Genomic DNA, 13,436 nt, shown 5'->3' with positions numbered 1-13,436 from the left:
AGGATACGTGGTCTCACTACCTTCTTCCAAGAAGGAAAACTGAGTCAGCATATCAACTGGCTTCCCCAAGCATAGACTTAGTTTGTAGTGAGGCCACAATTGAACCCTCATGTTGCCTTCCTCGTGCTCTTCGCGGATGAATCTCAGCATGCTCACCCATGAGGCTCTTTTCCCTTTACCTTATAACTAAATAATTGCTTTCTTGAGCGGCAGAGATGGTCCTTTAGAGCTACCATGAGCTTCTAGTTCTCCTCTTTCCCCAGAAAGAGTAAGGTAAAAGATGTACGTGGAGCAGACAAGGGGAGGGGAGAGGAGGGATGGGAAGGGTTGGCTCCCAATACTAGGACTCACCTTGGAGCTGAGGTCTTCTCGCCGGTTTCCTGCCTTACTCCTGCGTAATTTGATGGACGGGGATCGCAGAAGGTTCTTGATCCGGCTGGTAATGGTTGACCCCTCCACAGCCATCATGATGGGGAGCCCCGGGGACAGCTCCTGGCCCAATCCTGGGACTTGCCTCAACAGCGGCAATGCTTTCCCACTCCACAGGCCCTTCCAGTATGCCCTCTCACTGACCTGAGATGGTAGAGGCCACCTTACCTTCTGCCTAAGCTGTGCCTGCAGCTCTTATCTCTAGGTAACTGCCCTCTCCCTTAGCCTCATTCCCACCTTCAAGCCCTGCGCGGTTTCTTAAAACGCCTTAAGGACAGACTCAGGGAAAGGGGGCGTTAAAAAGCCTGAGCTGCGAAGAAATGCCAGGCCCACACCTGCCAGAGGCGTTCAACTGAAAGGATAAGATGGGCCCTAGAAGGGCTAGTGACTGGTCCGATTCCCGTTAACTCCCAGTTGTTTTCATGGCAACAGCAGCGTCTAAAGGAGGAGGACACCGAGGCTACCAAGGAGCCCCGCAGAGGTCATGAGCACCTGCGCCGGCGGCCGCGGGGACACCCAGCGCGGCGGGACTCGTCTTGGCCCTGCAACCCGTTCTGCCACGGGGGCCTCCCTCCCCCACCCACGACCCTCCCGAGCTCGCTCTTAGGCCGCCACGGGAGCCCTAGATCCTTCGCTTTTCGGTCCCTCAGAAGCCCCTGCTACTCGCCAGCGCCCCCGCTCGGGCCCAGCCTCACCAGCCCCCGGGCGCGAGGGCCGCCCGGCTCGCAGCGCCCTCAGGCATCGCGCTCAGCGATTTCAGCTCCGCTGCGGCAGCGGCAGAAGCAGCTATGGTGGCACGAGCGGCTCAAAACGCGAACTACCGTCTGGGCTCAGCCACAGGCTGGATAGGAGGAGCGGAGGCGAGGGGGCGCGGCCTCTACGCACGGGGGCGTTCCCAGAGTGGACGAGTACGGCTTATGGGGCGGGGCCCAGGAAAGGGCCTAGGAAGCGAGGACTGGGCACTCAGGATCCACGGATTCCGCACAATGCAGTCGCGACTACGGATCCTAGAGGGAGGTCGTCAGAACACGGCTTCAGAACTGAGAAAACCAAGCCTTTTATGGTATTATCAGGCCTGGTCCCCCAGAGAAGCGCACTTCCCAGAACCCTAACAGGACGGTAACCACGCCCCCAGCGGCACTATGGTTGGCTTTTAATAGGCCCGAGGGACCGAGCTGAAACTCCTAGCTGAGAATTATAGGACTGGATACAGCCATAAAGTCTGCTTCCAAGCGCCGGGATTTAAAGTGGCTAGAATAATTTCTGCTCGCCGCTTTCCGGGCGAGTTGACCTACATGGAAATAATTCTTCATAAGTCGCTCGCTACGGAGTGTATTGAACTAAGCAACCTGATTGGCCGCGGTGGAAGAAGGCGGAAGAAGCTGATAGCCTAGGAGAGAGCTTTAGGCGGGAAGGGTGCGATCGGGTCAGTGTGCCGATGGGACGTATTTGTTTCATGTTTTCTTTAGCCTCCAATGTTCCATCTCGTTCTCATCCAGTTAACCAGTTGCTCCAGCCATTTTCCATGTTCCTGTCAAAACTCACTCACGAACCCTTTTCCTTGATAGTTACTTTGGCGATTTCACTGCCAAGCTTGTTGGCACCAGATTCAATAGTAAAAGTTTTTCTAGCTCAACGGGTGGGGGAGAGAAGTTGGGGGGATGGCAGAGTGTGCACAGAAACACCTTTGCCTATTATTTAATACGTGTTTCAACCTAAGTTTGTTTTCTAGGTGCCTTTCTGCCTAGTTGCTAGAGAAATTACCTTACAAAAAGCTTAACCTATTCCAACAGTTGGGCTCCAGAGAAAGAGTACACTGATACGTCTCCCATCTGATCCAGATACTTAAGGGGAACCCTGGGGGAGATGACATGTTAGCAAGAGGGAAAAACTCTTAAACCTACTTACTGCTGTGAGTGGCTCTTGTACTGCCAAGTGACAGAACAGGTATATACTTGTGTGAGAACTGTAAAGCTAACAAGTTGACATAAACGTCACTTCTTGGAAGACCAGCTGGCAATAGCTACCAGAAGCAAAGATCAGGGAAGTCACCTCTTGGAAAACCAACTGGCAATAGCTACCAGAGGAATGACCTTTCCTTCCTTTCAACCATGCATTGCAGAGGTAATGAAATATAAAATGGTATTTTCAAATTTGGAGGAGGTGGTCAAGGTCATTAGCCATAACTGTATGAAACTGGGGGCTGGTTCCTTTCACTCCTTGCTAGTCTAATTTTGCCTCCAAGGCGGCAGGCAGGGGGGCGTGGAGGATCAATGAAGCACTGCTGATAAAGGGTGCCACCTGGTGTCCTTACTTGTGTGCTGCATTCCCGAGCAAATCTCACCTCCACCCATTAGAGCTGTCCCTAATTCTATCTGGATCATTTCTCACTTACCTAACCACTCATGGCCAGGAAAGTCATTGGTCATTTCCTATCAAAAGCTATTTGGTTTATCCTCTTCAGAAAAATGTTCCCCAAATTACTCCCATCTGAAGCTGAAGTTACAGAAACAATACAAGCTCCTGCTTTCATTGTCTAAGATGATCTGGCAAAAAACAACTGAGAACAGTGTAATGAAGAGACTTAAGTCTAGAATCTGGATACTTCCAGTCTAGGATCAACATCACGTATTTTTAATTCTTCACAACTGAGTCCTACCTTACTATCTAGGATATGTACCGTGTAGACTTTTAAGTACCAATTTGGGAAATAGGCTTGTAGGCTCAGAAAATCATCATCCCAGGTCCAAAGTGAATAAACTCATTATTCCCTTTTCTTCAAATAATTGCTATCCCACCCTCCAAAATGCAGCTGACCCTTACACATATATTTCATTGTTCATATGCTATTTCATGTTTTATTCACTTGTCTATGTCCTCAATATGTATACAGGGTTGTCAGATTCTAAAATTCCACATGTCTAGGAAAGGTGTATACAATTGTCTGTTTTCACGACCATAATTAGATCAGATTTTTAAATTTACCCTAGGCTTAATATACAAATAGGTGCAATTATAAGATCCTAGAAAACTAACAGGCTAAACAGTTGCTCATCAATTCAAATATTTATTGAGCACCTTTACATGCAAGGCACTGGGGGACAGCTGAGACCAATGTTTGCAGTTGGAAACAGGATGGATCTGAAAACAATGCTTCCAAGACTGCTTTCTTATTTAACAAAATCTAACAGCATAGTTTACAATGACAGAATTTAGTAGAGTTTAGATTTGTCTCAAAATTTCAACTCATCCCATGGTTTAGCCTTCTCACCCTCCACACACTTCCATCCCTATTAATCAGCACTTAGCATATCTTTGTAGAGCAGTTCAGTCATATGCTACAAAATGCTACAATTATGCCTCGGTTCAAAAGTTGTATGTATCAAATTATTTCCCTCTAACTTAATTTCAAAAAAGCATTTTACTTTTTCTCCAAATGGCAGTAAGTCTATATACCTCAGCTTTAATTTTCCCTGCATCCAGCAATTCATGTTCATGGAAAATTTCATTAGCGCTAACACAACACAACATGAAGTACTGATGCCCTTATATTTTCTTAAAAATCAACAATTCTGTGCAATAAATCTATTCTGATTCTTGGTTATCAATCATTCTCTACAAAAGTATCTGAAAATGTGCCTACTTTGTGCCTCTGTGCATTGTTTTTTGTTTTGTTTTAATCTGAGTGTGAGGAATAAGGGTCATCATTTTTCAGACTATCTTCAAAGTGCATTTACCTCTCAATTCACCTGATATCATTCCAATATCTCAACTAGTATAATCAGGGGGAAAAAACTATCTATATTACTAAACCCTGCTCCAAATAATATATGGATTGTCCGCCTTTCTTCTGTGTTCAAAACAGTTTCAAACTTGTTATAGAAAGGCCTGTTGTTTAGTATCTCATCATAATTCTGGGGAAAAAACATTACACACAGTGATATGTATGAAGTTTATATAACTGGACTTGATCTGTTAGTGACCTTAGAGTAGTTTAATGTCTAAAGGACTCCTTTAATAAAAATTCTTTGTAAACTGTGACACTAGTTAACCTATAGCTTGCTTTAAGAACATCTATTGTCCTTAGCCACTAAGACTATGGGTAACAGGTATGTTACACCCTGCACACACTGGTACTAGGAGGCTAGCCATTCTTCACTGTAGAATGACTTCTTGAGACAAATACTTGCCATCAAGTTGTATGAAATTTCAAATTCTCCATGTAAAACATGCTGCAAAGATAGAATACAAAAAACCTCCCCCAAATGGCATGTCAGAAACTTTGAACACAGTAAGGAATTTCTATGATTAAACTCCTTCAGTGACCATCCCAGATGTCTCAGAGCATCAGAATTCTCTATTACAACTCAGCACAAACCTAGCAACACCAAGTCCTGCTTTAATTATTGTAACTGATTTATTTCAAGTTTATACATTCTCCCACTGACCAAACTTCTTCTGTTCTTAGGTTCTAAAAAAATAGTCATTTTTCAAAAGCAGAAAAAGAAAGATATATATTTAATATATAAAAGAAAAAGCTAAATCTGACATAATTATATTCTTAAAAACATTCCATTTATTTACAGATGTATAAAAAGGCGAATTATTGGTCTACTGAGATCATGCTTCTTATAGTTAGGGTGAGAGCTCACTATCCTCCCAATTCCTCAACTCCTCACTCAACTACATCTTTCATAGTCACACATGAATTTTCATAGATCAGTTTCTCCTGGGGTAAGGTTTAAAGGGTTGGAGTTTTTGGAGATTTTTAGTTTTCTATCAAGACTGTAGGATTGTTCTTAAGACTGAGCCCTCCTCACATTAGCCCTAACAACTCCCTAGTTCTAAGAGGTCTTGCAAACACCATTATGGGGCAGGGTGGGGGTGTTTATAATGACATCTGCAGCCTTCCTTGAACACACTGGATCATCTCTCATTTCTATCTCTGGAATCTTCCATAAACAGTCAAATATCTTCCCATCAAGAAATGAATACTACCTATTTGTCTATTTTCTTCTAAAAAAGGGAACAGTGTTCAGAAGCAGAATGGTCCTTCTTTTCCTGAGGATTACTCGCTCACTTGCCTGCTCCTTGGCTGACCCTCAAAAGCTTTAAGAGCCTTGGAAAGTCAGGAGGGAACACGAAGACAAGACAAGCAAAGAAATAATGGGAAACTGCTATACCTGGATTAAACTACTAGCATCTCCAAGGACAGTTATTAGCAGGGAAGACAGGTGCTGGATTCCTTGGCTAAGGCATTGAATGAAATCTCCTGGGTAAAGAGAAGTGGGAGGGATAATGAGAAGCTGAGGGGCACTCATCACCTACTTGAAGCTCCTTCAGTAACCTTTAGAGGTGGGAAGGCTGGAGGCTGATGAGGAGGTCAAGAAAGGCAAGAAGCATAAAAAAAACAACAAAGAATGTGTTCCCGGTGCAATTCGCAGAGGAAACTTTCCCACCCTTTTCAATCTGTTTATTACCAGAGTTACTAGAAAGGGAACCAACCACGGAGGTAATAATTCACTGGCTAGGACCATTCCAAAGTTGGTTTCACAACCTAGTTCTGAAGAAATGCTGAGTGGGGTTTGGGATAAAGAAGGCAGGGGATGTAGAAGAAACAGCACTGCCTAGGCACAGCCCAGGCACTGGAAGCTCTTGTGTTATTGTTTCACAACACAAGCAAATCCTGTCAATGAAGACAGAACAGGGGTTACATTCCAAAATATAATTATTTAAGAAAGGCAAAATGCAGCAGCTAAATCCCAGTCTATACATTTTCAGAATAGTGATTCTTGCCCCCAGGAGTTTCCAAGAGACCCCTCAAGTGCACCATGATTATTTACAAACTAGATAGGAAACATCATTTCTATACTCAATACAAATCTCATCTTCTAGGTTGAAAACTTCAGCCTTTGAGAAATCTATGAAAACAACTATACAAAAATATAAATATCTTTTTATCTTTACAGGCTGTCAGACCTTCATACCCTGACAGCTAATGAGTGAAAAAGCTCTACAGATCATTGAATCCATGGTAGCAGATAATAAAAAATATATCTTGTGATTCAAATACTGCCTTATTTCCCTGGTAAAGAGTGCCTACTGTGACTTTTCTTTTCTTTACATCCTGTGCAGGTAACAGTGAATGAAACCTCCAAGCACCAGGAGGCTGGTTTGACTTGTGAAATACCCAGCCCCACAGTTTGTTTTGTTTTGTTTGGCCACTGTCTCTGGTACGGGGAGGGAATGCTTATCATTTTACATGTCTTTTGAGTGATGTGATTTGTGAAAAGGGGAAGGGCTCCCTGTATGTCTACCTCCAAAAAACATATTCAAGGTAGAAATCCTTGGTACCGTGAAATGGTCTTCTCAACACCCAAACACAGTAAGGGAGAACTAGTTAATTTTTAAATCTCAAAATTATTACCTTAGTAATAAAAGCTTTTTTAAAAGCATTCCTACTTTACCAGAAGGCTTAGATTTATAATTCTGATTGAAAAGGTGAGGGAATGGAAGCTACTTAGGATATGAAAGAAGAGAAAATTTTGTTGAATGATACTAAGTCCTTCACTTTGGTATTCCATGGTACCCATCCTCTCTCCCCCTATTCTGAAACACCAACTAAAAGCTACCTCTTCTGGATCCCTTTGCACAAGTGCATCACATTCCTTGGACTTCAGACTTAAAACAACAGCTATCAGCTAAGGTTCAGTCCACAGCAACTCCTAAGTCTCAAGCAGCTTTTACTCTGGGAGGGAAGAACTAGGAACCACTATGGACCTAGTCTTGTTACAAATTCCTTGGGTAAGAGGGGCACCTCGTGTTCAGTAATGGATCGCATCTTCTTCGAGAGGATGAGGAGACCCAGCACCACAAGTGAGGTAACACATTTTAACATGATCAGAATTTCATAGTAGTTAATTTCTTATACGGAGGTCAGCACCCTACCCCCTTTCTCTACCATCATTCACCACATTTCAAAGTCAAGGATCACAGTTCCATGACACAAACAGGTGCCTGCAGAGAAAGGAGGCTCCCCCTCACAGCCTGGCTTCTGCCTGAGAACAACTAAGTTCATTTCCCTGCAGAACTTGGCGAGGCCCCAGTGTTGCCCAGTTTGGCCACAACAGGTGCCAATGTAGGCATCACCTTGCTCTCCCGGCATTCCTGATCATTCCCTGTTAAGTTCATTTTGTGTCCAACTGACCCAACTTTGGCAGCTACAGGTGCCAAACAAGGCATCACCTTGAGACTCTGACCCTCTGTATCACTGGAAGGATTAGCTACTTTTAAACCTAGAGGTGCCAACTTTGGCATGGGCCTCCACAAGGTGTCTGTGCTGCTGTTCTCTAGGCCACCCTTCATGTGTAGGACAGGGGGTGAGGACACACTTTCAGGCTCGGCAGGGACGCCAGAAGCACTCTTTCCTTCATCCCCCGCTTTCCTCTGGGAAACGAGGGGATCCTTTATCTCAGAGTCAATGACAATCTTAAGTACATCTGGTTCAGAGGCTGGTTCTGCAAGTTGTTTTTCATTCTCAGAAAAGTCATCATCTTCCAAGTGCAAGAGGAGGGGGCTGACAGAGTCACTCTCCCCTTGCACATCAGGCAATTCCTTCAAACCAGTTTCCAAGTGGCCAACCTGGAAAGTCGCTCTGTTCCCAGGAGGAAGCTTACTGATGAAAGCCCGGCGAGCATCCCCTGGGAACTCTGTATCCAGAGAGCTAGGCAGTTCAGCCAGGCTAACAGAGTCATCATTTAACTGCTGATTAAGAAAGGCAATCTCATTGAGCAGAGATGTCAGTGTTTCATCAGTATCATCCTCATCTTCCATACTAGTTAGCAGTTCACTGGGATCCAATGCTGCTTCCTCTATAGCTGATGCTACCTTTCTCAATTCCATCTCTATGCTTGAGTCTTTGAGATCTTTCATCTTTAATTTATGAAATGGAGACTCCTTTGTCTTCAGTCTCTCCCGTCTTGATTCACTCTCTTTCCATTTATGCTGACTCCCTCTGGTATCACCAGAAATCTTTTTGGGTAAGAATTCTTGTGCTTCTTGCATACTGGAAACATCAACTATTTGTGGAAAACCAGAATCTTTATGTGACAGATAAACCTGTGCTGTACCCAGTGTCATTCTGACATCTCTATGGTTGCCTCTGGAAGAGATTCTACCCAAATCTTCACAGGAGTTATCCTCACTCCTGACAGTGTTTTTCAGGTGGTCAGGTGGCTTGCCATCAGGAACTTCATGGGGGTATTTGCTGCCACTCATATCTACCAAACCTCCCTCTGTTGCCAATGATGTCACATTAACAATTCTTGGCATCATAAATAAGTCGTCATTTTCTAGGGAAGAAAAAAAAAAACTCATTTATCTATAGTGGTAAGCACTCGCTCCCATTCATACCCAATAACCATCTCAAAGGAGTTAAATTTTCACCATCTACTTTTAGCAGGAAGATGAAAGGAAATGCTAGTTTTTCAAATTACAGAGTTAGCCTAACAAGAAAATAGGTAAAATTTAACCAAAAGACACGCTGATATTCCATCATTAATAAAAGTTCTATTTAATTTTTTAATATAAATGCTCCCCAAGTTTATTTTTTTATCCTGAGGCAGACACACATCTTGATTCTGTTCACCCAATAACTGCTACTCTGACAGAAAGATGAAGCCCTAAAGGCAGCACTCTAGGAAGATGACTCCTCCAGACTGGGTTTAGCAGTATTAGTATTGGTAAGGATATCCTTTTACCTTAACAGAAATTTAGGTTTGTAAAACCTAAATGATCAAAGTAAAATTTCCTTTTCAACTCAACTCCTCACTGCCAAAAGAGAGAGTGCTCCAACTTTATCAGGTTGGTAATGTAGGAGTGTACCATCTTTGAGTACAACACAAAACTGACACATATTTATCAACACCAAAACTATAATAAAGACTCCTCACATTCCTTTTACTTTCACATCTTTTAAATTCTTTCCCTAATTAGAAATTGGGCTTCCCAGGTGGCGCTAGGGGTGAAGAACCCTCCTGCCAATGCAGGAGACATAGGAGAGGAGGATTTGATCCCTGGGTAGGAAAGATCCCCTGGAGGAGGGCATGGCAACCCACTTCAGTATTCTTGCCTAGAGAATCCCATGGACAGAGGAGCCTGGAGGGCTACAGTTCATAGGGTCACAAAGAGTTGGACACAACTGAAGCAACTTAGCACACAATTAGAAATTAGGAGAGATCACAAAATAGTTCCCATCCCCAGGTAAAAAAAAGACCAATCAATACCACAGATAGAGCCAAACGTTCTAAAGAGAGAACCCTCTCATACAGACTTGAATACAACAGCTCTTTATTACTATAGAACACATTCAAAGGCTTAGGCTTTCTCTATCACTTTGAGATACCAGAGATAACTCTTACACCACCCATTGAAGACAACACTTAAGACAATACCTGATTGAGCCACAGCACTACTGGCAACTTGAGGTTTCAGATCTCCTTCTAAGAGAGCAGGAGAAACAGTAACCACTGGTCCTGAGAATAGGGGACCTTTCAAGGTAAGCAATTGCCCTTGTGGAGTCATCACAATGTTGGCAGAGGTGTGTGGAGTATTAGAGGGTGAGGTATTTTCTGTAAAGAAGATCAGAAATTAGTTAAGGATAAAAGACCTTCAATTAATGCTAGTGTACAGCCTAGCAATTGTAGGAGACATGCCTAAAACCACACTCTGACTTAAAAAGCAAGACATTTCAAATTTGTTGGGGAACCTCAACTTGCAATTTACTTTTTGAATGCTTTTTCAGTAATGGTTACCTATCCACTGATTCTCTTAAGGGACAGAATTTTATTTTTGCTGAGGAACAGAGCTACGGAACCACTTTTTCAACGGAATGCTTCTGATGGTCTTGCTGGTGAAGCAGGATGAAGGTACACACTATTTTATCCCTAGGTTTGCTTTCCTATAAACCTCTAAGAAACTACTTCAAGTTTTTAGACCTCAGTTTTTCCATCTGTAAAACAGGGTGACTGGACTAAATGGTCACTAAAGTCCTTACTTATGTACCAATAACATCACTTGAATGTGCAATGTGAAAACTAACTCATATTTTAGTATCCATCTCCACCTTCTTAGCTGATATAACAAACCAGATTTCCTTGGTTCCTACACTTGGCTATCCAAAGAGTAAAAGAGTAGAAAAGGATATACCATTTTCAGAGGATATAAACAAGTAATGTAAAGTCAACATAGCCTCACCTTCAAAATCATATAGGACAGAGTAAGAAATCAAAACCAATTTACTTTGTTCCTGTATAGCAATTCATTGACAGACTGCAATCTGATTAAAAAGAGCCTGGTTAACAAAAATAAACTCCTACCAGAAATTAGTCTTATATATTACCATGATGGATAACTTATTAGGATTTGCTTGAGTGTGTAAAGCTAGAAAATGAAATACAATGTAGTTAATATTCTGCTTTTAATACAACTCATCTTTCATCTAATTAAAACTAAAATTATGGCCAAGATTAGATGTTCAGTTCTTTAAACTAAACTAAATGTTCATCTGCATCAAGGAAAGCAAAGAAATGTCCCTCCTACCTGTGGCCTGGTCTTTTTTTCTGGAAAGAATCAAAGGCTTCCCCTTTCTGTTATTTATAAACATCTGTCCGAGATCTACAGATGATGCAGAAGCTCCTTCCTGCTGTTTGCTAGTTCTGGGAGACACGTCAAACTCATCTGATCCCATCTTCTTTTTTCTCTTTTGTGCCTCTACTGCTTGTTGTTTTGCATAAATATACTCTAGCTTCTTCAGGACTACTTCTTCTGTCTTACCTACAGGTTGAGAGGGAATAAACTGTCACTCTCTGTAAGACCCCATCAGCAGATGAATGGATAAGAAAGCTGTGGTACATATACACAATGCAGTATTACTCAGCCATTAAAAAGAATACATTTGAATCAGTTCTAATGAGATGGATGAAACCGGAACCTATTATACAGAGTGAAATAAGCCAGAAAGAAAAACACCAATACAGTATACTAACGCATATATATGGAATTTAGAAAGATGGTAACAATAACCCTGTGTACAAGACAGCAAAAGAGACACCGATGTATAGATCAGTCTTATGGACTCTGTGGGAGAGGGAGAGGGTGGGGAGATTTGGGAGAATAGCACTGAAACATGTATAATATCATGTATGAAACGAGTCGCCAGTCCAGGTTCAATGCATGGTACTGGATGCTTGGGGCTGGTGCACTGGGACGACCCAGAGGGAGGGAGGGGAGGGGGAGGGAGGAGGGTTCAGGATGGGGAACGCAGGTATACCTGTGGCGGATTCATTTCGATATTTGGCAAAACTAATACAATATTGTAAAGTTTAAAAAAAAAAAAAAGACCCCACATAATAATGAGAAATAGAGTCCAGTTGATTTAACTATATCCCCCAAAACTATGGCAGTCAAGAGTGATTATAATCGAAAAAAAAAAATGTCCCACCCAGTCAAAAGACAATTCTGATGGTAATTCTGGGAACCAAGACTCAAATGAAGTAGTATTTGAAAGATCTACTAAGTATTTTCCTTACTAAAGCTATATTTATGGCCTTTACCAGAGATCATTCACCATTATCTCACCTGAAAGTGAAGATACTTTCCGTATCAAAATATTCCGTTTGCGAGTCAGGAGATTCTTCTGTCCTATCAACTTGTCTGCCTGATCTGTTAGCCCCTGAATTTCACTGAATGCCTAGAAGAGAAATAGTAATATCATGTCCATCAATTTTCTTTTTCTGAAAAACAGGTAAGGTCTACACAAATTTCTTTAATAAAAACTTTTAAATCTAATATTTTAGAGAACTTTATAATATCATTTAAAACCATTTTTATTGTTTTACAAACTTATGGTTACCACTGGGGAAACAAGTAGGAGGTATAATAAACTGGAAGACTGAGAATGACATATACGTGCTACTATATATAAAACAGATAACTAATAAGAACCTACTATTTATAGCACAGGCAACCCTATTCAATACGCTGTAACAGCCTGTACAGGAAAAGAATCTAAAATAGAGTGGATGTACCTATATATACATGTATGGGCCACCCTGGTGGCTCAGTGGTAAAGAATCTGTCTGCCAATGCAGGAGACACAGGTTGGATCTGTGGGTCGGGAAGTTCCCCTTGAGAAGGAGATGGCAACCCACTCCAGTATTCTTGCCTGGGAAATCCCACGGACAGAGGAGCCTGGCGAGCTATAGTCCATGGGGTTGCAAAGAGTCAGAAACAACTTAGGGGCTAAACAACAACAATGTATATGTATAACTAGTTCACTAACCAGCTAACTAACGTACTAACACAACATTATAAATCAACTATACTCTAATAAAAATTTAAATAATAAATTATACAAGTGGAAAAAAAAAAGTCAATTCCAAAATGGAGGCTTTTCTGGCTTCTACTTCTAGGGAAAGTGATTATTTACAAAGAGCACAACTGAGTGGTATTTTCACTACTGCAAGGAGATACAAAACATTGTACTCTGCTTAGATTTTAATAATCAGCTTTAAAATCAACTCCTACTCTAAGCAAAATCTGGTTGAAACCACCTTGTTCTAGAGGGATAAAATGCTTGCCTTATACACTTCCAACCTTTAATTATAAGCAATTGAAACAAAATTACCTTAGCTATTATTCTACATGCAAAATTAAAACTTCTGCTAGCTTGAATACTATAGTTTCCTTTAAAGTGACTGTCAACCATTTAGAAGTATGTCAAAATAGTAGTTGTCTTGTGTCTTTCACCATAACAAACTTTTCTAAGTGCTATGGAAAACAAGTTTACACAAATTGTTGTAAATAGAGTTTATCAGTTTCTAACTTTATTTTAAAAATGAATAATTAACTCTGCTGGTTCAGAATCTGACTTTCAATGAAAAGCAACTCTGATTGAACATAAGAATTTTCTTCCAAAGGGAATTATTGGACACTCACTAGTCCACATT

At 41.7% G+C, this 13,436-nt stretch overlaps 2 protein-coding genes across 22 annotated transcripts in view; both read right to left on the bottom strand.

The window, feature by feature from the left end:
• The window catches only part of MAPKBP1 (mitogen-activated protein kinase binding protein 1), a 53,286-nt gene extending 49,904 nt beyond the window's left edge, over window positions 1-3,382 (bottom strand). For both annotated transcript variants that reach the window (XM_061430859.1, XM_061430860.1), the window contains exons 1-2: window positions 1,125-3,382; window positions 352-573 (exon numbers count right to left, since the gene is read on the bottom strand). In XM_061430859.1, coding sequence (XP_061286843.1) covers window positions 352-468 — 117 coding nt within the window. In that variant the 5' untranslated portion in view covers window positions 469-573; window positions 1,125-3,382. The remainder of the gene's footprint in view (window positions 1-351; window positions 574-1,124) is intronic.
• A 1,550-nt stretch (window positions 3,383-4,932) lies between these two features.
• MGA (MAX dimerization protein MGA) overlaps window positions 4,933-13,436 on the bottom strand; it is a 147,633-nt gene continuing 139,129 nt past the window's right edge. For all 20 annotated transcript variants that reach the window (XM_061430835.1, XM_061430834.1, XM_061430849.1 and 17 more), the window contains 4 exons: window positions 12,067-12,178; window positions 11,029-11,262; window positions 9,882-10,058; window positions 4,933-8,780 (listed from right to left, as the gene is read on the bottom strand). In XM_061430835.1, the coding sequence (XP_061286819.1) occupies window positions 7,504-8,780; window positions 9,882-10,058; window positions 11,029-11,262; window positions 12,067-12,178 (1,800 nt within the window). In that variant the 3' untranslated portion in view covers window positions 4,933-7,503. The remainder of the gene's footprint in view (window positions 8,781-9,881; window positions 10,059-11,028; window positions 11,263-12,066; window positions 12,179-13,436) is intronic.

This window comes from Bos javanicus, chromosome 10, assembly GCF_032452875.1.
Source record: "Bos javanicus breed banteng chromosome 10, ARS-OSU_banteng_1.0, whole genome shotgun sequence".
Lineage (NCBI taxonomy): Eukaryota > Metazoa > Chordata > Mammalia > Artiodactyla > Bovidae > Bos > Bos javanicus.
The sequence above is the reverse complement of the archived record's forward strand: the minus strand, read 5'-3'. Positions and strand labels throughout refer to the sequence as shown.